The sequence below is a fragment of the Myotis nattereri genome (assembly GCF_964212035.1).
Source record: "Myotis nattereri genome assembly, chromosome: 15".
NCBI lineage: Eukaryota > Metazoa > Chordata > Mammalia > Chiroptera > Vespertilionidae > Myotis > Myotis nattereri.
The window spans coordinates 47851673-47876157 of record NC_138090.1 but is presented as its reverse complement, the minus strand read 5'-3'; the positions used below and the strand labels follow the sequence as shown (position 1 = coordinate 47876157).

General features: G+C 50.9%; 1 protein-coding gene across 1 annotated transcript; it reads right to left on the bottom strand.

Annotated features, from left to right (window-relative positions):
- Positions 1-1987: 1987 nt before the first annotated feature.
- On the bottom strand, positions 1988-11727 carry C5AR1 (complement C5a receptor 1). The gene is made up of 2 exons (XM_081106871.1): positions 11700-11727; positions 1988-3454 (listed from the first exon to the last, which is right to left on the bottom strand). The coding sequence occupies exons 1-2, from the start codon at positions 11700-11702 to the stop codon at positions 2399-2401; spliced, it is 1059 nt and encodes a 352-aa protein (XP_080962997.1). The 5' UTR covers positions 11703-11727; the 3' UTR covers positions 1988-2398.
- Between the last annotated feature and the right edge of the window lie 12758 nt (positions 11728-24485).

The window sequence follows — 24485 nt, the reverse complement described above, 5'->3', positions numbered from 1 at the left end:
TTATTGACTATATTATTATTTGATATATTAAATATCATTATATATAGCACTATAATATAATCATATCATTAATATTACTCTACTGTATCAATACGTATACATTACATACATGAATATAGTATTAATGTTATATAGTGTCTATATTATATAATATAGTTATACATTTCATATTATATAATTATATATAATTGTATTTTATTGTATCATTATAAGTATATTTAATTATTAAACTAATAAATAGCAATGAATATATTTAATATTTAATAAATACAACTGTGTACTATATTGCTGTTCATATAACAAGCAATCATGTACTACATAATATTTATCCTATGTAATAAAAGCCTAATAAGCAAATTGACCATACAGCAGAATGACTGGTAGCTATGATGAGCACTGACCACCAGGGGGAGGGGGAGGGGAAGGGGGGGAGGTGCAGGTGGAGGGGGAGGTGCAGGTAGAGGGGGAGTTGCAGGTGCAGGGGGAGGGGCAGGGGGAAGGGAAGGGGGAGGGGGAGGGGAGGTACAGGTGGAGGGGGAGGGGCAGGGGAGGGGCAAGGGGAGGGGGAGGGGCAGTTGGAGTGGGAGGTGCAGGTGCAGGTGCAGGTGCAGGTGCAGGTGCAGTTGCTGCTGGTTGCCAGGGGTTGGGGACAAGGCTGAGGAGAGTGGAGGGAAGTGGGGGTGGCAGGAAAAAGGGGTCACGAGGGATCCTGGTGGCGAAGGTGTCCTCTACCTGTGCGGTGTCAGTGTCAACATCCCGGCAGTGATTTCGCAACTTCGTTTTGCAAGATGTTCCCACTGAGGGAAGCAGTCAGGGGGACACAGACCCCTCGGTCTGATTACTGACAACTGCACCGCAGTCTGCAATGTGTCCAGATAAAACGTCTAATTGTAAATGAACAGTCGTTTACACAATAAAAAGACAAATTCCTCCGTGACCACATGGCCGGGCGGTGCCGGATCAGGGACTCCCACCCTCCGCCTTCCTCTTGCGGGGTTTTCTCCATAACCACGCGCCATCTTTTTACTTAAAACTGTTTTAAAGCCCATTTAAGCAACATTTTAACTTCTTTTTTTCTTGAAATCAACTCACTTTCAGAAGCTTAGTAGGTCCGTGTACTTTTTTTTAATATATATTTTTATTAATTTCAGGGATGAAGGGAGAGGGAAAGAGAGAGGGGGAGAAATACATCAACAATGAGAGAGAATCATTGATCGGCTGCCTCCTGCACGCCCCCTACTGAGGATCGAGCCTGCAACCCAGGCATGTGCCCTTGACTGGAATCGAACCCAGGACCCTTGAGTCCACAGGCCAATGCTCTATCCGCTGAGCCAAACTAGCTAGGGCTTTAATATGTTTTTATTGATTTCAGAGAGAGGAAGAGAGAGGGAGAGAGAGATAGAAACATTAATGATGAGAGAGAATCATCGCTTGGCTGCCTCCTGCGCGCCCCCCACTGGGGATCGAGCCCACAACCTGGGCACGTGCCCTGACCGGGAATCGAACCGTGACCTCCTGGTTCATAGGTCGATGCTCAACCACTGAGCCATGCTGGCCGGGCGTAGGTCCGTGTAATTTGCTTTGTCCTAAACAAGAATAACCTTGGAGACACCAGTTACATATTTTTTTCCAACTCCCCATAAAATAAATACATAACCATTTTTGAAAGATTGGAATGCCTCTGTATTCTATGGTTTTACTGTATTTTCTTTCTTTTAATAAATACATTTTTTAATTGATTTCAGAGGGAGGGAGAGAGAGAAACATAGATCGGTTGCCTCCCTTACGTGCCCAGACCAGGGATCAAACCCACAACCTGGGTTTGTGCCTTGACCAGGAATCGAACCCGCCACCTCTTGGCATATGAGATGCCGCTCCCATCCACTGAGTCACCTGGCCAAGGCTTTACTTTGCACCCTTTATTTTCTTTGCACCCTCTCTCCCGGTGCAAACAAGTGCCTGGTAGATAGATAGATAGATAGATAGATATTAATATATTTTTATTGATTTCTGAGAGGAAGGGAAAGGGAGAGAGAGAGATAGAAACATCAATGAGGAGAGAGAGTCATTGGTTGACTGCCTCCTGCACGCCCCCCACTGAGGATCAGGCAGGTGCCCTGACTGGGAATCGAACCCGGGGCCCTTCAGTCCGCAGGCCGATGCTCTGTCCACTGAGCCAAGCCGACCAGGGCGACTCCTGGCATATCGGTGTCTGTGTTTCTACATCCTTAGGTAAAGAGAAAGGTTGTGTGGCCCCAGCAGGCAGTCCCCGTGGGCCTTGGCAATGAGGAAGGACGGAGGAGAGCTCAGGGGAACACCACCAGCTCACCCAGGGCTGAGCTGAAAGCAGCAGAAGAGAATGGAGCGGAAGGAGGGCAGGGGGGCGGGCGGGTGTCCCCTACACCGCCTGGCTCTTCTGGGCTTGGCTGTCCAGCGTGGAGAGCGTGAAGGACTTGGACGTGGAGGACTTGGACTCCCTGAGCGTGGACTCCTCGGCCAGCACGTTCCGCAGCCTGGCAGGGAGGGACTTGAGGAGCCGGGCGTGGAAGCCCTGGGCGGCGACCACGTAGATGACGGGGTTGATGCAGCTGTTGACGTAGGCGATGGACACGCACAGGGCGTCGAACCGGGACGCGGCTTTGAAGTGGTGGTGCTCCCTGGGGTAGAACGCCAGCAGCATGCCGGACACCTGGTAGGGCAGCCAGAGGACGAAGAAGCTGACCACCACGGCCACCACCACCTTGAGCGTCTTGGTGGAGCGCGTGGCGCTGCGGCTCCAGGCCCGGATCAGGAGGAAGGTGTAGCAGACGGTGAGGATCGCCAGCGGACACAGAAAGCCCACAGACAGCCGGACGGTGGCCACGGCCCTCTCCTGGGTGCTGTTGTGGCCGTAGCTCACGCCACACTCCGCCTTGGGGGGGAAGCCTTCTCTGTACACCTTCCGGAACACGAAGGTGGGGATGGTCAGCAGCAGGGCCAGGCCCCAGGCCACGGCACAGGCCACCCAGGCCAGCGTGGCCCCTCGGTAATTCTGACACCAGATGGGGTTGGACACCAGCAGAAAGCGGTCGGCGCTGATGGCGGCCAGGAGCAAGACGCTGGCGTACAGGTTGAGCAGGAGGAGGGCAGGGAGGATGTGGCAGGCGGCGTCCCCGAAATACCAGTGATTGTGATGCAGGATCGTCACGAACATGATGGGCAGCGCCAGGCAGGAGAGCAGGTCCGCCACGGCCAGGTTGAGGAACCAGATGGCATTGATGGCTCGGCGGACCTCGATCCCCGTCACCCAGAGCACCATGACGTTGCCGGGCAATCCCACCAGGAAGACCACCGCAAAGATCACCAGGGCGAGTATGTCCGGGGTGCTCAGCCTCACGGTGTAGGAAGAGTGATCCACTGACGTGTTGGGGTCCCAGGTGTAAGGGTAGTCATAGTCATCGTTTTCCAGGGAGTCCTGGGTGGAAGCAGAGAGGCAGGAAGAAGGTGAGTCTGCAGACAGGTGCCAGGGGGTCCACCAGAGCCACGTGGCTTTGAGCCCATCACCCCAGGTTTCTCTAGGAAATGGGGGCCTGCTGAGAGTCAGCAGGGGTGTCGCATCACTTATTAAAATACTAGAGGCCCGATGCACAAAATTCATGCAAGAGTAGGCCTTCCTTCCCCAGGCGGCCAGCACTGGCTTCCCTCCCGCCGCCAGCAGGCACCTGGGACCCGGGCTTCCCTTGCAGCCCCAGCTTTGTCCAGAAGGTCATCCTGAAGGATGTCCGGTCTGATTAGCATATTACGCTTTTATTATTATAGACTAGAGGCCCGATGCACGAAGATTTGTGGAAGAATGGGCCTTCCTTCCCCTGGCTGCCAGCACCACCTTCACTCCAGCCAGAGCCGCCTTTCCGCCTTCCCACAGTGCCCAGAGGTCCGGAGCCGCTGGGGCGGTGCGGAATGCCTGCATCATCACCATGACGACAACACAAGCATCTTGCCCCACCCACGGCCGCTGGGCTCCTGCATATGCAAATTAACCCACCATCTTGGTTGGGTTAATTTGCATAGTCACTCCTGGTTGGCTGGTGGGCGTTGCGAAGGTACGGCCAATTTGCATCTTTCTCTTTTATTAGCGTAGATGGAAAATTCTTCCTTGCTGATTGGGCTCCCGGGCCCCCCCACCACCACCACCTCCCCGTGAAGTCCCTGGAGGTCCCCACAATTCAGCAATCAAATGATTAACGCCTAGGCTTGCTGCAAGCTGTGGTCACAACCCATGACACGCTGCTCGTTAGACATGCTTAATATCACCCACACACTGCGATGCCATAACTATAACCAGGGTCCCGGTTACCCCTCACCACCACATCACCCCCTTTTGCTGCCTGGCACCCACGGGGGCAGCTCTGTGTTCTGTCTGGGAGTGGCATCCTGGAGCAGTCAGCTGTTCCCCAAGGCCCCACAAACTCAGACACAACCTTTAAGGCAGCGGGGAGAGGCGGTCACCGAAAGATGGAGTCACCAAGACAAATAATATCGTAATGCAATATTTTAAAGAATCAAAAGCACTTGTTGCACTAGATGTACGTACCCCTATGTTCACGTACAATAGCCACGACGTGGGAAGAACACAAGTGTCACCCTAACCGGTGTGGCTCAGTGGATAGAGCATCGGCATGCACACCAAAAGGTCCCGGGTTCGACTGCAGTCAAGCACCCGTGCCTTGGTTGCAGGCTCCTCCCCCGCCCAGTCCTGGCCAGGATTCGTGCAGGAGGCAACCAATTGATGTGTTTCTCTCACAGCGATGTTTCTCTCTCTTTCCCTCTCTCTTCCACTCTCCCTAAAAATCAGTGGAAAAATATCGTTGGGTGAGGATTAACAACAACAAAAAAAATAAGTTTTAAAAAAGAACAAAGATTATGGTCTCTAATTACCATTTGCCATTCAAACAAGCCAGGACTCCTTGGAGAAGGGTTGATTCCTGTTCTGGGACAGGAAATAGATATGATGACCCCAGAACCTCTCAGAAAGTAAGGAAATTTTTAACGGGGACATGTCAAAGGGATACAAAAGACAGTCTGAAAAGGCTCCCACTAGTCAAAGATGGGAAAATTTGAATACCTGATAATAAGAGGAACTGTGAGGGAATGACACATATCCTATATAATAATCCTATATAATAAAAGCCTAATATGCTAAGTGTCTGACCGTTCAACCAGTTGCTATGACACACATTGACCACCAGGGGGCAGATGCTCTGACCGATAGGTTAGCTTGCTGCTGGGGTCCAGCCAATTGGGACTGGGCGAGACAGCTGGACACGCCCTGGAGCCCTCCCGCGGCCCCTCCCCGGCCCCAATCGTGCACCGGTGGGGTCCCTCAGCCTGGCCTGCAGGGATCAGGACAAAACCGACTCTGACATCCCCTGAGAGGCCCTGAATTGCTAGAGGACGCAGGCCAGGCCGAGGGACCCCACCTGTGCATGTATCCGGGCACCGGGCCTCTAGTTTAAATATGAAGATCTGAGTTCACATCGATACTAAAAACAAGCAAACCCGTAGTCACCTTCACGTTCTGGAACGGGAAGGAATCAAGCATTTATCCTGCCATTTGTGTGTAGAGTAAGAGTCAGGGTGGGAAAGGGGTGCTTAATTTTTGTCAGTTTGTCAGTCCTCACCTGCGGATATTTTCTCATTGATTTTTATTTATTTTTTATTTTTTTATTTGTTTAATATATTTTTGTTGATTTCAGAGAGGAAGGGAGAGAGAGAGAGATAGAGAGATAGAAACATCAATGATGAAAGAGAATCATTGGTTGGCTGCCTCCTGCACGCCCCCTACTGGGGATGGAGCCCACAACCCAGGCATGTGCCCTTGACCGGAATCGAACCTGGGACCCTTCAGTCGGCAGGCCGACGCTCTATCCACTGAGCCAAACCAGCTAGGGCTTCACTGATTTTTAGAGAGAGTGGAAGGGAGAAGAAGAGAGAGAGAGAGAGAGAGAGAGAAATATCGGTGTGAGAGAGACACATAGGATGGTTGCCTCTCTGAACAGCGCTGGGGATAGAGCCTGCGATGGATGTGTGTGCCCTTGGCCTGAATCGAACCCGGGATCCTTCAGTCCGCGGGCCTACAGTTTATGCACTGAGCCAAACCAGCCAGGGCGGGAAGTGGTTCCTTGGAGGGGAATCAAAGAATAACAGCTGCAGGAGGAATGATGGAATTAAGGAAATAACGGATCTGGGTGGAGATCATCGACATCTGATTAAAACCAGCAGGTGAAAGATTGACAGGAACTTGACCGTCGATAAGGTAGGGCTGGCACCCCGAGCCCAGCAATCAGCCCAGCACCCCAAGAAGAAGGAGACTTCCTGTACTCTCTGGCATGAGGCAATAGAAGGGACCCAGCACCACCTATGAAGTAATTTTTGCCAAAAAAAAATAAAAATTAACATGAATCTAATCAAGGTTCTAAATCTAAAACTAGGAGTTTACAGGAAAGGCAGGGGCGAGAGGAACATGATAAATAATACCACAGGGACGAAACGAACCCGGTCAGACAGTAGGAGACTCTACAGGACAAATGGTCGTTTTTCTCCCCCTCATAAATAGCATTTTTTTTAAAAAAAAAAAAAAAAGAAAGAAAGAAAGAAAGGAAGGAAGGAAGGAAGGGAAGTGTCATGGATTAAAATAGATTTAGGAGGCATATCAACCAAAGGCAATATGGAGACCTCGTTTGGATCCTGGCTGGAATAATCGACTGGGAAACAAGACAGTTTGAGACACTGCGGGAAGTTTAAAAGTGGCCTGGCTGGCCCGGACCTCGTGGCTCAGGGGTTGGGCATCGGCCTCTGAACCAGGAGGTCACGGTTCGACTCCCGGTCGGGGCACATGGGCACGTGCCCGGGGTGCGGGCTCGATCCTCAGTGTGAGGCGCACAGGAGGCAGCCTCTCTCATCATGGATGTTTCTCTCTCTCTCTCTCCCTCTCCCTTTCTCTCTGAAATCAATAAAAAAAAATTTTTTTCAAGTGGATATTTGACAATAAGAAGGAATCGATGCTACTTTTATTGAGGGTGACAAGTATTGTGTTTATGCTTTTGCTATGTTTCTCTCTCTCTCTCTCTCTCTCTCAAAATCTATTTTTTTAAACTAAAAATTAGCCTGGCTGGTGTGGCTCAGTGATTGAGCATCAACCCCATGAACCAAGAGTTCACTGGTTCTATTCCCGGTCAGGGCACATGCCTGATCTTTGATGTTTCTGTCTCTCTCCCTCTCCCTTCCTCTTTGAAATCAGGGAAGGAGGGAGGAGGAAGGAAGGGGGAGGGCAGAGGGAGGAGGGGGGAAGGGGGGAGGAAGAGGGGGGAGGGGAAGGGAGGAGAGGGAGGGAGGGGGGAAGGGGAAGGAAGAAGGGGGAGGGGGAGGGGAGCGGGGAGGGAGGAGGGGGGAGTGGGGAGCTGAGAGGGAGGAGCGAGGCTCTGGATGACTGAGAATGACAAAGTGTTGGTAACTGCCCCCACCCGCAGGCCCCAGGCCAGCCAAGGCGGGTGCCAGCAGGGGGCCCCCAATTGGCCCACCGGTTGCCCCACAGATGGGCCCTGATCGCTGGCCAGGCCCAGGGACCCTACCCATGCCCGAATTTCGTGCATCGGGCCTCTAGTTTTTCTATATAAAGTGTGAACATATTTCAAAGTAGAAAGCTAAAATCATCGCCATGTTTCCACTGGTGAACAGACCTGCCCTGAGCCGTCACCCCCAGCTCTCCCCATCCTGACCTGCCTTCCCCTTTTGCTTCTCTGGGTCCCTCCCCTTTCCGGCCCCCAGGCTCCAGTCAAGAAAGGTTAACGCCAGGCACAGCAGGAGGCTCCATTCCCTGGCTTTTTTGCGGGGAGGGGGGCATGTGCAGGTTGTTAAATATAGGGGAAGGCTAACCCTTCCCCTGCTGATTGCACAAGCGAACTGCCTTTCTTGGCTGCAGAATGAGTCAGACCCCAAAAAGGGAGCATCCCCCCACACCCCCCCCCCTCGTGCCCACATGCGTCATCCCTCCTCTCATCAGCTGACAGAGCTCCCTGGGCTCTGACCTCTCAGGATGATGCGGACAAAGACGCTGATTCAAACGCTGCGGTTTCCAGCCGGGGGCCTTGCAAAGGGCTCCCCGCCGATCAACCGAGGTGCCCAGCCGCAGGGGCCCGGCCCATCCGGACGGCAGAATACTATGCAACCACCAAAAAGGAGGAAGTGAGGCCCTGATGGGGAAAGAGCTCCAAGATCGAGCACGGACCCAGGAGTGCGTAAAGCTACCAACGAAAGAGGACAGAACTGGCACCCCCCCCCCTCCCGGCCCCTCCCCTCCCACTCTGTCTGTCATTCTCTCCATCCGTGTGTGTATATGTGTGTGTGTGTGTGTGTGTGTGTGTGTGTGTGCGCGCGCTCGCATGCGGCACCCGCCTGTGTTCAGTCTGGTTCCAGAAGCAGACAGAGGCCCTAGCTGGTGTGGCTCAGTGGATAGAGCGTCAGCTTGCAGACTGAAGGGTCCAGGGTTCGATTCCGGACAAGGGCACATGCCCGGGCTGCAGGCTTGATCCCCAGTGGGAGGCGGCATGCAGGAGGCAGCCGATCCATGATTCTCTCTCATCATTGATGTTTCTCTCTCTCTCTCTCTCTCTCTCTCTCTCTCTCCCTGTCCCTTCCTCTCTGAAATCAATAAAAATGTTTTTAAAAAGAAAAGAAAGAAGCAGACAGAGGGCCCCTGGCAGGGTGGTGCCCAGGAGAGGGCAGTGGGCGGGCGGACGCAGGCCCCTGGCAGTGAGTGCACGCCCATCCCGCACTGCGGGTCTTATGGAGAATCTGGGCGTTTCAGAAAAGCCTAAGGGTACTTGTTCCTCGCACACACATTCACCGGCCGGAGGAAAACTTCCCTGGCAGGAAGTCAGGGTCTGCGAGGAGAGAGGAACTGAGCCGGGAGTGTGCAGAAGGGAGGCCGGTCCCGGAGAAGTAAAACCACAGCACCATCCGCAGGGCTCTCTGTGCCAGGGAAACGCTCTCACCGTCCAAGGTGGCCCTGACCGTGGAGGGCATGAACTGTGGCCGCGGCATCCGAGGAACTGACCTGGTGGGTGTGTCATGTGAATTGAATTCCAGCTGCCGCACATGGCCGTGGGGGGCAAGGCATTCCTCCCTGCCCCCGCACTGTTCTAAGCACTTGCCAGGTGTCACTGTTCTAAGCACTTGCCAGGTGTCACTGTTCTAAGCACTTGCCAGGTGTCCGGCCATTCATTCGCTAATGACCGCCTTTATGTCACAGCCACCAGGAGGGCAAGGTGCTACCATTGTCCCTGAGTTCCCAGGCTCGTGGCAAGAGCCCTTGTCTGCTGCGTGGACAAAGGGCTGCAGAACAGAAGCCGGAAGGAGAGGAGATTGGAACCGTCCCCTTGAGGTGAGGGACAGCGGTGGCTGGCACTGGGGTGGCGGCACTGAGGCGACATGAATGAATGGACCGGAGGACAGGGTGAAGGAGGAGACAGGGCACTTCTTATAAAATAGAATCATAATCACCAAGCTCTGTTCTCAGCCCTTTTCGTGTATTATCTCATCTAATCCACAGAACAACCCTATGGGGGTTGCTGCTCTCGCAACACCCATTTCCCAGATGAAAAATTGAGGCGGCCGGGAATGTCAGAGACCTGAGTCCTCACGGTTAGCAGGCGGCAGAGAACTTCTGCGAGTTGAACTCGAGAGCCTTCCCTGAGAGGCTTAAAGTGCCTCGAGAGTACGGGGCCCCCTTTCAAGGCAGGAAGCCACGTGGTGAGTGGCAGGGACTGTGCTACCCACCAAAACACCAAAGGTAGGCGTGGCTGGCAGGTGGCCAAGAGGAGGCTGGAAGATCCAGAGATGCCACGGTAAAGAATTTGTACTTTATCCTGGGGTAATGGGGAGCCATGGGTGGTCTTTGAGCTGCAGAGGGACAGGGTTAACATTCAGCGTAGAAAGATGGCTCTGGCCACTGTGAGTAGAGAGGTGGCCAGAGAGGAGGCTGGAGCAGGGATCGAGGCGGGAGCTTGGATTAGGGGTGACGACCAAGAAGAGAAAGAGAAGGGGGAGGACTTCAGAGCGCAGAGAAGGCAGGACTTGGCCTCCGCCCTTGAGCACCTGTGGGATGTTCGTGGAAGGCTCCGCGAGCCGTGGCAAGGAGCCTGAGGCTCTGAGGAGGGCCGGAGAGTGGCTCTTCAGTTCACACCCTCCGGCACTGGGAACTAGTTTACAGAAAGAAGCAGAAGTCGAAGCTAACCGGGGCCCTGTTCTGAAGTCCCCTCTGCACGCGCAGGGTCTAAAAGGTGAAGTGAGGGCATGAAGCAACTCCGTGCTCCCCCCAACCCCCTCCTGCTTCCCTTCCCCCGATGAAGCAAGACGAGAGCTCTGAGCGAGCACAGCAGGTGCTCAATCACAGCCCGGCCTCACCCCCTCACCCCGGGCTCCCCCCCGCGGGCACTCACAGAATCCGTGGACCAGCCTGGCTCTCCCACCAACCAACCACCAGGGACCCGGCTCTCCGATCAGACAAGGATCTCACACTCTGAGCTGCTCTTGCTAAACGCTATTCTTCCCCCGCCCCCCCCCCAATATATTTTTATTGGTTTGTTTTTTTTTTACAGAGAGGAAGGGAGAGGAATAGAGAGTTAGAAACATCGATGAGAGAGAAACATCGATCAGCGGCCTCCTGCACACTCCCTACTGGGGATGTGCCCGCAACCAAGGTCCATGCCCGCGACCGGAATCGAACCCGGGACCCTTCAGTCCGCAGGTCGACGCTCTATCCGCTGAGCCACACCGGTCAGGGCTAAACCCTATTCTTGCTCCACGTTGAAACACAGCCCGGGATTCTGCAGACAGGCTGTGGGCAGAAGGAGCTTGAGGGGGACCCAGCCTGTGCAGTGCAGCCAAAGGCGCAGAGGAAATCAACCGGTCACGGAGGGAACGGCAGGTCCCAGCCGTGGCTGCGCCCCCCTCCCCCAGGCAGAGCTTTGGATGGGACCCCGTCTCCTTTCCTTGTTGCAACGAGATCCACCTGCCTGGCGGCCACCGCGCCCGGTTCTGGAACCGGCCCCCCAGGCGGCAGAGCCCCTCTCCGCTCCTGCCTCAGTTTCCCTGCCTCTCCAGCCCAGAACGCCCACCGTCCGGGTCAGTGCCTTCAGCGTCCTTCCCAGCGGCTCTCGGCAGCCTCCCCACCTGCGCTCCCGCCCCGCGGCCTTGCCTGGACCCTCCCCGTGGGGAAGAAAGCCTCGTACTTGGGGGACCCGAGGCGCAAACGCCCCGCCCCGGGGACCCCAGGCTCCCAGCCCCCAGGCCTCGCGCGGACTCCTGGGCGGTCGGACTCCGCGCGGCGGTTCGCAACCTGTGGGTCGCGACCCCTGAAAATGCATCCTGCCTGTCGGATATTTACATGACGATCCGTCACAGTAGCAGCATCACAGTGATGAAGTAGCCGCGAAAATAATGTTATGGCTGGGGGTCCCCACCGCATGAGGAGCTGCATGAAAGGTTGAGAACCGCTGCATGTGTCCCAGCCCAGGAGTGAGAGTCTGAGCTGGGGGCCAGGGGCGAAGGGGAGAAATGGACGATGATTGGGGGGGGGGGGAGTAAGGGGAGGGAGTGGAAGAGGGGGTGCCAGAAGGAGAGAGCAAAGGCCCCGGCACCCACCCCGCTTCTAGACTCACCATGTTGGGTCTCCCTAGTTCTCCGCGGACCGGCGCCCTCCTGCCCGAGGTCTGTGGCTTTTATGGCCCCGAGGGAGGTGCAGATGGGGAGGAAGGAAGTGACCCGTCCCCCGGCCCTCGGCCCCGAGGTCCTCATTGGTCTGCACTCGGGGTACCGGGCACCGAGGCTGGGCCCCTGTGGGGCAGCCAGGGGAGCAGGGATCAGGGCTCCGAGCGCTGAGGAACTTCTCTCTCTCTCTCTCTCTCTCTCTCTCTCTCTCCCTCCCTCCCTCCCTCCCTCCCTCCCTCCCTCCCTCCCTCTCTCTCTCTCTCTCTCTCTCTCTCTCTCTCTCTCTCTCTCTCCTCCGAGGGCCCCTATGCCAAAAAGCTTAGAGTCCGTGCCCTAAACCAGTGATGGCAAACCTTTTGAGCTCGGCGTGTCAGCATTTTGGAAAACCCTCACTTAACTCTGGTGCCGTGTCACATATAGACATTTTTTGATATTTGCAACCATAGTAAAACAAAGCTTTATATTTTTGATATTTATTTTATATATTGAAATGCCATTTAACAAAGAAAAATCAACCAAAAAAAATGAGTTCACGTGTCACCTCTGACACGCGTGTCAGAGGTTCGCCATCACTGCCCTGACCGGTTTGGCTCAGTGGATGGAGCGTCGGCCTGGGGACTGAAGGGTCCCAGGTTCGATTCCGGTGGAGGGCAGGTACCTTGGTTGCAGGCACATCCCCAGTGGGGGGCATGCAGGAGGCAGCTGATCGATGTTTCTAACTGTCCCTCGCTCTTCTTTGTAAAAAATCAATAAAAAAATATATTTTTAAAAAGCTTAGAGTCCAACCTGCCTGAACGCCCCTGAGGTCCTGGGCAGGGGTTGGGCGAGCCCAGCCTCCCAAGCAAGTTGCTTCGAGGCCCCAATGAAACGGGACAATCATTGGGTCCGGGCTGCTTGTCACGGCTTGAGCCAATTCTGCAGACGGGGTTGAATCGTATGTGAGCGTTTATTCCAATCCTGCGGGCAGTAAGGGAGAGCAGCAGGCCATCCACAAAAATCTGCTCTGCAGCCCCCCATAAGCCAGCTGCTCACACTGGGTAGAGGATGAAGATGACTTGGAGAAGCAGGCGAAAGAGATAAGAATGGGGGTATGCAAGATGGGCACTTGGCAGGTAACGCTGGCTCAGGGTTCGCAAAGGGCTGGTGCCCCTGGCTTCTGCAACAAGGCTGTTACTCTTTCCAGGATGATAAGCAGCTCCCAGATGTGAGGGATGAGCCAGATTTCCAGGGGAGCTCCCAAGGTCCCCCATGCAGCTCCCAGCCAGGTTAGAATGTGCCTTCACATTTAATCAGAACAAAACAATCGCAGTTCACAGAGCATGGTTAATTTTTTTATTTATTTATTGGTTTGAGAGAGAGAGATCCTTTTTTGTTTGTTTGTTTGTTTGCTAATCCTCACCAGAGGGTATTGTTCCATTGATTTTTAGAGAGAGTGGAAAGGAGGGGGAGAGGCAGAGAGAGAAACACTGATGGAGACACATCGATTGATTGCCTCCCACAAGCAGCTGGGGATTGAGCCTGCAACCAGAGCACGTGCCCCTGACTGAAATCGAACCCGGGACCCTTCAGTCAGCAGGTTAACGCTCTATCCACTGAGCCAAACCAGCTAGGGCAAGAGAGCTTGATTAATATTTCTTACTAGAGGCCCGGTGCACGAATTTGTGCACCAGTGGGGTCCCTCAGCTTGGCCTGTGGGATTGGGCCAAAACCAGCTCTCTGACATCCCCTGAGGGGCCCCAGGTTGCAAGAGGACACAGGCCAGGCCAAGGGACCCCACCAATGCACAATTGGGGCCAGGGAGGAACGCAGGAGGTTGGCCAGCTGGGGAGGGACCGTAGGAGAGCTCCAGGGCATGTCTGGCCTGTCTTGCTCAGTCCCGATCAGACAGACCCAGCAGGAAGCTAACCTACCGGTTGGAGCGTCTTCCCCCTGGTGGTCAGTGCACGTCATAGCGACTGGTTGACTGGTTGACGTTCTGCCCCCTAGTGGTCAGTGCATGTCATAGTGAGCGGTTGAACGGCCTTAGCATATCATTAGCGTATTACACTTTGATTGGTTGACCAGCTGACCAGATGATGGGACACGTAGCATATTAGGCTTTTATTATATAGGATAATAATAGCTGGTCCCCAATATTCTATTTCTGCACTAACATTTCCCCACTGCTATTTCTATCATCTCATAGCTTTGAGATTAGTTTTAGATGAAGAATCTCATCTTTTCATCTGGACTGCATCTGCTTCTGCCTTGAAAGCAGCTCTTGGGGATGGAACACAGCAAATGCAGGATCTCAGAAGAGGGAGACATCCCATACAGCAGCAAGCTATCAGACCACAAAATATAAACAGGAGAGAAACTAAAAGGAATTCCCGCAGCCCAGACAGGTTGGGTAGCCAGGGTAAGTCAAATCCAAAAAAACCCTTCTCATTGTTTTACCTCGGAGATGGTTTTCCTAAATGTGTTGAACGTTGTTTGCTATCAACTGAGAATTGTCAGAAAGATTAAAATAGCACATTCCTTGCCGAACCGGTTTGGCTCAGCCGATAGAGCATCAGCCTGCGGACTCAGGGGTCCCAGGTTCGATTCCGGTCAAGGGCATGTGCCTTGGTTGCGGGCACATCCCCGCTGGGGGGCGTGCAGGAGGCAGCTGATTGATCTCTCTCATCGATGTTTCTGGCTCTCTATCCCTCTCCCTTCCTCTCTGTAAAAAATCAATAAAATATATTTAAAAATAAAATAAAATAAAAATAGCACATTCCTTCCCATTCCTCACTGCCGTGGTTATGGCGCAACAGCAAGTAACCTATCACTGCCTGATTCTCTAGAACTGCCCCCCGGGCCTGGCTCAGCTCTTGATGCATCCCATATATACGGCTCCGGAAGTGGCATTCGGGGCTTTTACCGTGCTACGCGCCAGCCAGGTCACCTCTCCGTTAAGGGAGCCCGCCATTACCAGCATAACAAAAGTGGTCAAAGCAATCTCTTCAGCCTGGCTTCCCCGGTGGAGATGGTCATTGTAGTGGGTGCCACCGCTGTGAGAAGGCCTTTTTTGGTTCGGACCCTGTGATGTTTCAGGGGCAGAAAGACAGTCAGTCATCCTCAGGAACAAGGCCCCCATGCTGTTGACAGGGATAAATGAGTAAACAGTCACCCCACTTATCAGAGAGCAACCAGCCGGCAGCTCAGGCTGTCCATTCCTACAAGGGAGGGTGCAATGATGAGAACGTTTCATGTTGTAGTGATCAGATACTGAAAGGCGACATTCACGCTGGGAGCTACTGCGGAAATGTTTAGAGAAAACATCCCTGCATCCTCCTCCTGGACAGCGGGTCCCAGCATGTGAAGCTCCCCATCGGTGACTTTCTTCCCAAAATGAATAGAATAATTTTACATATTAGCAATAGGTTTCCCACATTCTGGTGACATCCAGAGTCCAGGCACGTTAGACATGACATTCCAAAGTCTCTGTAAATAAAAACCACAATTGGAAACTGTTCTTACTGAATTCATGCAAAGAAACGTATTCACTCATTAAGAATTGCCAAATTCTACCCTAACCGGTTTGGCTCGGTGGATAGAGCATCAGCCTGCGGACTGGAGGGTCCCAGGTTTGATTCTGGCTGGGAGCATGTACCTTGGTTGCGGACACATCCCCGGTGGGGTGTGTGCAGGAGGAGGCTGATCAATGTTTCTCTCTCATCAATGCTTCTAACTCTCTATCCCTCTCCCTTCCTCTCCGTAAAATATCAATAAAATATATTTATTAAAAAAAAAGAATTGCCAAATTCTGGAGGGATACAGTAGGGAGAAAAATATGTGATTTACCAAATTGCTGTTAAAATGCTTCCTTCTACCTGAAACACGAAAAGTTTAAGAATCAGCAATACTTTCAGCAAAAGTTATAAAAACGGTATAATTATTTTCAATTCATTCATCCCCATAAGCAGTTTTTTGTTACTCTTGATTTTTTTCCTGCCAGTACTTCTATAAATAAAGATATTCTATTGAGTTCTAATAATTTTTATCCAGTTCGAAGGGGACGATCTGAAAATGTCAGAGTCCTTTCCATGGATCCTTCAGAAGATGTAACATTTTTCCAAATGCATTATAACAAAAGGGTGACTGTCTCTAAATGACAAAAAGAGATTTAAAAATGACACGATTATGGATTTTATTATATGCAAATGACATGGAATCTTGTCCTTCTTGGAAAACACAATATTCCAGAATAATAAGTTAGAATTATGAATGAAAGCATATCAGAATCTACTTTAATAATATCCCTATATAAATAGAATATAGTCATTATTTCTTTATTTGACAAAGTTCCCATGCACCTTAATGATAAAATTTTTCTTCATAAGGAGAGAAAAAAAATCCCTGAGGCATTCCAGGGCCTATCGGAGTGACCTGAAGCCAATTCTAGGTTAAAAAAAAGTTTCCTGCCGAAACCGGTTTGGCTCAGTGGGTAGAGCGTCGGCCTGCGACTCAAGGGTCCCGGGTTCGATTCCGGTCAAGGGCATGTACCTGGGTTGCAGGCACATCCCCAGTGGGAGATGTGCAAGAGGCAACTGATCGATGTTTCTCCCTCATCGATGTTTCTAACTCTCTATCTCTCTCCCTTCCTCTCTGTAAAAAATCAATAAAATATATTTTTGGAAAAAAAAAAAAGTTTCCTAAAATTCAAACCCTGGAAAGGTTGTCAGACTTATTTGCCAAAAGATTATATATCATCATTATTATTAAGTAGTATTAGACTATTTATTCATTCAAAGTGACAAAAGTGTATTAAACGCAAACATAGACCAGCAAAAACTTCAGTTCCCACAATTAAGATCACTTTTTTTAAGTAACTAAGTACCTGATTAAAATAACACAATATATAATTATTTCAATAATTTATAGAACTTTTGCTTCCTGGGCAAATACAGAAAAAACTTTTTTTCTTGTAACAGACGAAAAGGACCAACCAAATTCTAAATTAGCTTACTTTAGATTCATTTATTTAATTAAATTTATCATTCAGATTGCCTATAATGTCCTTTAAGATTTCTTTTTTTTTTTTTTTTTTTTTATTGATTTTTTACAGAGAGGAAGAGGGAGAGATAGAGAGTTAGAAACATCGATGAGAGAGAAACATCGATCAGCTGCCTCCAGCACATCTCCTACTGGGGATGTGCCCGCAACCCAGGTACATGCCCTTGACCGGAATCGAACCTGGGACCTTTCAGTCCGCAGGCCGACGCTCTATCCACTGAGCCAAACCGGTTTTGGCTTTAAGATTTCTTTTTACAATCCTTCTATAACTTTCACAGACTTTCTTAACCACTCAGCTTTAGAAAAACTGACTTTCTTTTTCCCTTCAAAATGGATCTCCATACCACATGCCTTCTACTACCAAAACCATACAATTTCTTTCCAATCAGTTGGAATTTTTCCTTAAATTTTAGGTGGCAAGTAAATACTTAGCATTTCTCATATTAGTAATACATTCACATTTGAAGAGATCTATTTCAAGTAAAATATAAGGCATATTTATTAACAGATTCAAATCTATCCTCTAGATTCTCTGTAGTAAAAATCCAAAAGTAGGCAAACTCAAATTAATTAGTATTTTAGTATCCTGTTATTCTAAAATACCTAGATATTTAATATTTTTTTACTTTGTTATGGGGCGGGGGCGGGGGGGGGGGCCACAACATTAGTAACAAAGAAACAGAATTTCCGGAGGATGAGGCCCAGAAATCAGGTTTTTAAAAAAGAGTCCCAGGTGATTCTCATGTGCAGCCGAGGTTGAGAACCACTGGGCTAAGGGTTTGGAGACCAGGCAAGGACCGCTGAAGGTCTCGCACTCGGAGCTGAGCAGGCTCGCCCAGACCCCAGACCAGAGGCAGTACCTTCTCCCCCAAGCGCACACAGTAAGTGCTTCCTGTGCCTTACAGACACGCTGGATTCCTCCTCCTGTCACACAAAAACGCTGGATTCACCTTAGACCTTAGGTAAGACAGTGGGCATTGCGGAGGCGGAGGCTGGGACTCAAAACAGGAAAATTCCTGGCATCCCTTGGAATAAGAGTCCAGGCCTCAGCCCCAGGACCCTCCGGTCCAAGAAGCAGGTGGGGTCCCGGGTGCTCGCCCCAGGGGAGTCCCTTGCTTACATCCCTTCGTGCTTGCCAGAATGTGTAACCAGACAATGAATGGGTCTGGGCTGCCCGCCGCTGCTTGAGCCAATTCAGCAGAGACAGGGTTGAATCATAGGTGAGCGTTTATTCCAGTCCTGCCCGCAGCGTGGGAGAGCAGCAGGCCATCCACAAAAATCTGCTCCCCAGAAGCCAGCCCCCCAGAAGCCAGCTGCTCCTATTGGGCAGAAGGATGAAGATGACATGGGGAAGCTGGCTAAAGGAATAAAAACGGGTGTGCTGACTGGGGGTTGGCAAAGGGCTGCGGGTATGCAAAGGGCTGGCGGGTATGCAAAGGGCTGGCGCCTCTGGTTTCTGCAGACAAGGTTGCTAATTGTCAGGGTCCCGGAAGGCGGAAGCCCGAGGCCAAAGTGGTGAGGGCTTATAAATGTATTAGTTCATCTGGATACCCGATGGGCTGAGCCCCAAAATGGCACCAGCACCCACAGACGGGGAAGCAGGGGTTGTTTAAAGGACTCTAGGCGGGCTTTTTCTGGGTGGAGCGTTCTCTGTGCAGGTCCGGATTCCGGGAAACTTGGGGGGGAAGAGAGGATGGTCGCAGCAAGTGGAATGTGGTCGCAGCAAGTGGAATGTCCGTTGCGAAGTGGCCTGAAGGCCAGTTCCCGGGGGAGGGGGTATTGATTGGATGATTTGATCAGACCTAACACTCATCTTTTCAGGATAATGGGCCGCTCCCGGAGGCAGAGGAAGGGACACATTTCCCCCCAGTTAGCAGAGCATGATTAATATTTCTTTTCCTTTTTTTTTAATTAACGTTTCTTTTTTAATTTTTTTAAAATATATTTTATTGATTTTTTACAGAGAGGAAGGGAGAGAGATAGAGAGTCAGAAACATCGATGAGAGAGAAACATTGATCAGCCGCCTCCTGCACATCCCCCACCGGGGATGTGCCCGCAACCCAGGTACATGCCCTTGACTGGAATCGAACCTGGGACCATCCAGTCCGCAGGCCGACGCTCTATCCACTGAGCCAAACCGGTTTCGGCTAATGTTTCTTTTTTTAAATATTTTTATTGATTTCAGAGAGGAAGGGAGAAGGAGAGAGAGATAGAAACATCAATGATGAGAGAGAATCACTGATCAGCTGCCTCCTGCATGCCCCCCACTGGGGATCGAGCCCGCAACCCGGGCATGTGCCCTTGGCTGGAATCGAACCTGGGACCCTTTAGTCCGCAGGCCGACCCTCTATCCACTGAGCCAAACCAGCCAGGGCTTGCTTAATATTTCTTATGATTGTTGCGAGTCCCCCCATATTCCATTTCTGCCCCTAACAGAAACACGCAGGTCCTGGGTAGAGGAAGGAGCCTCCATGAGGGTCCCATTGCTGCTGACACAACGGGCCACGAACTGAGCGGCTTAAAACAACAGAAATGTGTGGACCCTCTCACAGTCCGGAGGCAGCAGCCCCAAAACCCAGCCGGCAGGACACACCCCCTCTGCAGGCTCCAGGCGGCCTGTGCCTGCCTCTTCCCGCCGCTGCTGGGAGGTCAGGGCCTCAGCTGGTGGCCGCCACTCCCATCTCTGCCTCCCGTGGTCTCATCACCTTCCGCTCCTGCTGGGCCTCAGGTCTCCCTCTCACCCAGCGGTTCCCAACCTCCCTAATGCCGTGACCCTTGAATACAGCTCCTCATGTTGTGACCCCCAACCAGAAAATTATCTTCGTTGCCACTTCATAACTGTAATGTTGCTACTGTTATGAATCGTAAGGTAAATATCTGATCTGCAGGGTGTATTTTCATGGTTACACATTGAACGTAATGAAAGCATAGTGATTCATCACAAAAACAATATGTAATTATATGTGTGTTTTCCGATGGTCTTAGGCGACCTCTGTGAAAGGGTCATTCGACCCCCCCAGAGGGTCACGACCCACAGGTTGAGAACCGCTGCTCTAACCCCGCTCATGGAAGAAGCCCTGTGATTTAGGGTCCCCCTGGATGATGACTTCCCATCTCGGATCCTCCATGTATCTGCAGAGTCCCTTTCGCTGTGTAGGTTCACGCCACGGGCTCCAGGAAGCAGGCTGTGGGTAACTGGGAATTTCTCTTCCGCCACCACAGTGCGCGTGGTCATGAGGACAGACGGACGCAGGCTCGGGTCCCCCCCAGGCCCTTCTGCAACTCAGCAGCTGGTCACCCCATCTTCCCTCCACAAACAGGGTTTTTTTCTACAGCAACCTCCGCTTTCTAAAGATCTAGCTTTCTCACCAATCAGAAAGGATATATGCACCCCTATGTTCATAGCGGCACAATTCACCATAGCTAAGCTTTGAAAACAGCCTAAGTGCCCGTCAGCAGATGAGTGGATTAAAAAACTGTGGTGCATCTACACAATGGAATACTACGCTGCTATAAAAAAGAAGGAACTTTTGAGATCAACCAAAGGACTTGTATGCATGCATATAAGCCAAACCAATGGACATGGACAACAGGGGGATGAGAACATGAGTCGGGGGGGAGGTTGGGGGTTAATCGGGGGATGAGGACACATTTGTAATACCTTAACCAATAAAGAAATTAAAAAGAAAAAAAAAGAAGGAACTTTTACTATTTGCAACAGCATGGATGGAACTGGAGAGCATTATGCTAAGCGAAATAAGCCAGTCGGAGAAAGATAAATAGCACATGATCTCACTCATATGTAGGATATAATGATCAACATAATTTGATGAACAAGAATAGATCGATCTAGAGCAGCCCTGGGCAAACTACGGCCCAAGGGCCGGATCGTTTGAAATGAATAAAACTATTGAAAAAAAGGACCGTACCCTTTTATGTCATGATGTTTACTTTGAATTTATATTAGTTCACACAAACACTCCATCCATGCTTTTGTTCCGGCCCTCCGGTCCAGTTTAAGAACCCATTGTGGCCCTCGAGTCAAAAAGTTTGCCCACCCCTGCCCTAGAGACAAGTGGCAGGGGAGGGGGGGTGAGAGAGCAACCAAAGGACGTGTATGCATGCCTATTAGCGTAACCAATGGACACAGACCCTGGGGGCTTGCCCGGGGTGGCAATGGCTGGGGGAGGGGGGTCAATTGGGGAAAAAGGAGACATATGTAAAACTTTAGACAATAAAAGAAAAATAATAAATTAATAAGTGGCAGAATAAAGATCTAGCTTTCTTTTCATTGCAAAGGGTGGACAAAAGGGGCCGCACGCTAACCTGATTTACTCGGGGAAGGGCCTGCGGGCGGTCTCGCAAACTCAGAGACCTAACGTAACCACAAAAGGACGGTCCGACATGAGAACCGTTTCGTTAAAAAGCAGTTTACAGTGGGTCGTCATGACCTAGGCCAGCATCTTCCCTGACAATGATCAGCCTCGATCTCGACGGAGCCTGTTGTCTCTTTGCCCTGTGGGAGGTCAGGGTAACTTGTAACTTCCATTTTTCCGGACCCCTCGGGCCACAGCCCGTGGCCCCGGGCTGCAGACCAGGGATTCCCTCATAGATGTTGTTACTGTGATCATTGTCGACTGTTAGCTATCCTGTACCCGCCTACGTAGAAGAAGCAAGTGTCTGTCATTTCACTTTTCATCCAATCCCAGAGTCCCCTCTCCCCTGCTTTGCTTTCTCCCGCCTCCCTAATCCATTTCAAGTCTCCTCCTTTGATGGGAATTTATAAAACTCAGTAAAAAGCCTCCTTTCTTGGGAGCATTGGCCTGCGGACTGAAAGGTCCCAGGTTCGATTCCGGTCAAGGGCATGTACCTTGGTTGCGGGCACATACCCACTGAGGGGTGTGCAGGAGGCGGCCGATCGATGTTTCTCTCTCATCAATGTTTCTAACTCTCTATCCCTCTCCCTTCCTCTCTGTTAGAAATCAATAAAATATATTTAAAAAAATAAATAAAATAAAATGAAAGGTCATCTATGCACCTTGCAAACATTCGAACAACACACAAAACCTTCTGAAACGCTTCCTACTAGCAGTTTGGAGTGTATTCACCCAGACTTTCTGAAATGTGGTGCTGGTTTGCCCGGTTGGTGTGGCTCAGCGGTTGAGTGTTGACCTGTGAACCACGATTTGAGGTCACGATTCGATTCCCGGTCAAGGGCACCTGCCTGGGTTGCGGGCTCGATCCCCAGTAGGGCCTGAGCAGGAGGCAGCCGATCAGTGATTCTCTCTCATCACTGATGTTTCTACCTCTCTCTCTCCTCCTTCCCCTTTCTCTCTGGAATCAATAAAAATATATTTTAAGAAGTAAAATGAAAAAGATGCAACGGAGTAACTTCCTGCGTGTGACGATAAATTACAGGCCTGAAGAACCAGATGAAGGATCGGTTAAGGGGAGGGTGATATTCAAAACCTCGGAAAATGCGCCTCCGATAGACACGCTTTGGAAGAACTTGAGACGCATGAGAAGAGGAATTAATTCGGGAGGAAGTGATAAGTCGTTGGAAACAAGTAGTGACCACAAAAAGAAGTGCTTGTCCGTACAGATCTATAACGATAAAAGCGTAATATGCTGATTAGTCCGGACAGCCAAACGACCTTCCGGGTGTGGCCGAAAGGGGCCACAACGCTGGCCTGACAAGCTCAGGGAAGGCCTGCGTGGCAGCCTCGCGGACTCAGAGACCTAAAATAACCACACAGGATGGTCTGAAATTAAACTTTGACTAAAAGCAGTGATGGTGGGCAGTTATGTCCTAGGCCGGTGTCTTCACTGACAAGATCAACTTTGATCCTGACTGAGCCCATTTGCCTTTTTGCCTCTAAGATAACATACCCTTGAAGTGTCTGGGTAACTTGTAACTTCCCTTTTTCTGGAGCCCCTGGGGCATAACCAAATGTTCTGGGCGCCAGGGCAGATACTACAAATTCCTTCATTATCATGTTGATTGATCTTGCACCCACCTAAGTATGTGTCCATCATTTTACTTTTTATCCTATCACAGAGGTTTCCCCCTGCTTCGCTTAATCCCACCTCCTTAAATCTGTCACCAATGAATTTCATGTATAAATACGGATGTAACCCTGCCATTCTCCGGAGCACTATCTCCATTCATTGAGGTTCTGCTTCCCGGCATATGTCGACAGTTTGGCTCAAATAAACTCACAAAATTCTTTACAGGTTTCAATGGTTTTTTTACGTTAACGCGGGTGTCCTTCCAGATGACCTTCTGGACGAAGCCAGGGCTGCGAGGGCCGAGTCCCTTGCATAAATTTTGTGCATCGGGCCTCTAGTTTGTATATGAAGCTCAGTGATATTAAACCAGGAGTTGCAAAATGTAGGTGTGGTGGGGGGAGGAAGGGTGAAGGCATGCTGAGGTTCTGGCCTTGCTGTGGAAGATGGACAGTGGCCCTGGCCCGTATGGCTCAGTAGGTGGAGCATTGCCCCATGCCAAGAGGTCACTGGTTGGATTCCTGGTCAGGGCACATTCCCTGGGTTTCGGCCTCGATCCCCAGGAGGGGGTGTGCAGGAGGCAGCCCATCAATGATTCTCATCATATATAATAAAGAGCTAATATGCTAATTAGACTGAACAGCAGAATGACCGTCTGGACGAAGCTGGGGCTGCAAGGGCAGGCCGAAATTTTGTGCATCGGGCCTCTAGTCATTGATGTTTCTATCTCTCTCTCTCCCTCTCCCTTTCTCTCTGAAATCAATAAAAATATTTTTTAAAAAAGAGAAAGAGAGCCCTAACCGGTTTGGCTCAGTAGATAGAGCATCAGCCTGTGGACTGAAGGGTCCCAGGTTCGATTCCGGTCAAGGGCATGTACCTGGGTTGCGGGCACATTCCCAGTGGGGGGTGTGCAGGAGGCAGCTGATCGATGTTTCTCTCTCATTGATGTTTCTAACTCTCTATCCCTCTCCCTTCCTCTCTGTAAAAAAAAAAAAAAAGAAAAAGCAATAAAATATATTTAAAGAGAGAGAGAGAGAGAGAGAAACATTGATGTGAGAAAGAAAAAACATACATCTACTGCCTCCAGCACATCCCCCTCTGGGGATGGAGCCCGAAACCCAAGCATGTGCCCCGACCGGGGAAGCGAACTGGTTAGCTTTTGGTGCATGGAGTGATGCTCAATTCACTGAGCACTGAGCCACAGCAGCCGGACTCCTCCTCCTCTTCCTCCCCCTCCTCCTTCCCTTCTCCATCATCATCATCATCATCATCATCATCATCACTGTCTTGGCTTGAATTTCCTCAAAAGCAGACTCAAAACAAGAACTTGAGGGCAGGTAGTTTATCTAGGAGGTGATTCCAGAAATCACGACTGAGGAACGTGAAACAAGAGAGGGAAGAACCCTAACAACGGGGGTGCTCGAGCAGATTGCCGCTGAGAGCTGGTGGGGTTCCATCCCAGGGGCCGCCTGAGGACCCGGGCTGCTGTGCCTCACAATGGTCTCCTCAGAGTACGGAGACGCTGGGTCATTTATCCGCCCACTCCCACCACCCACGGGCTGAGGGCTGCCTCACAAACAGGGTGGTTGTTTTTAATATTCATATTTTTATTGACTTCCGAGAGGAAGGGAGAGGGGTAAAAGAGATAGAAACATCAATGATGAGGAAGAATCACTGATTGGCTGTCCCCTGC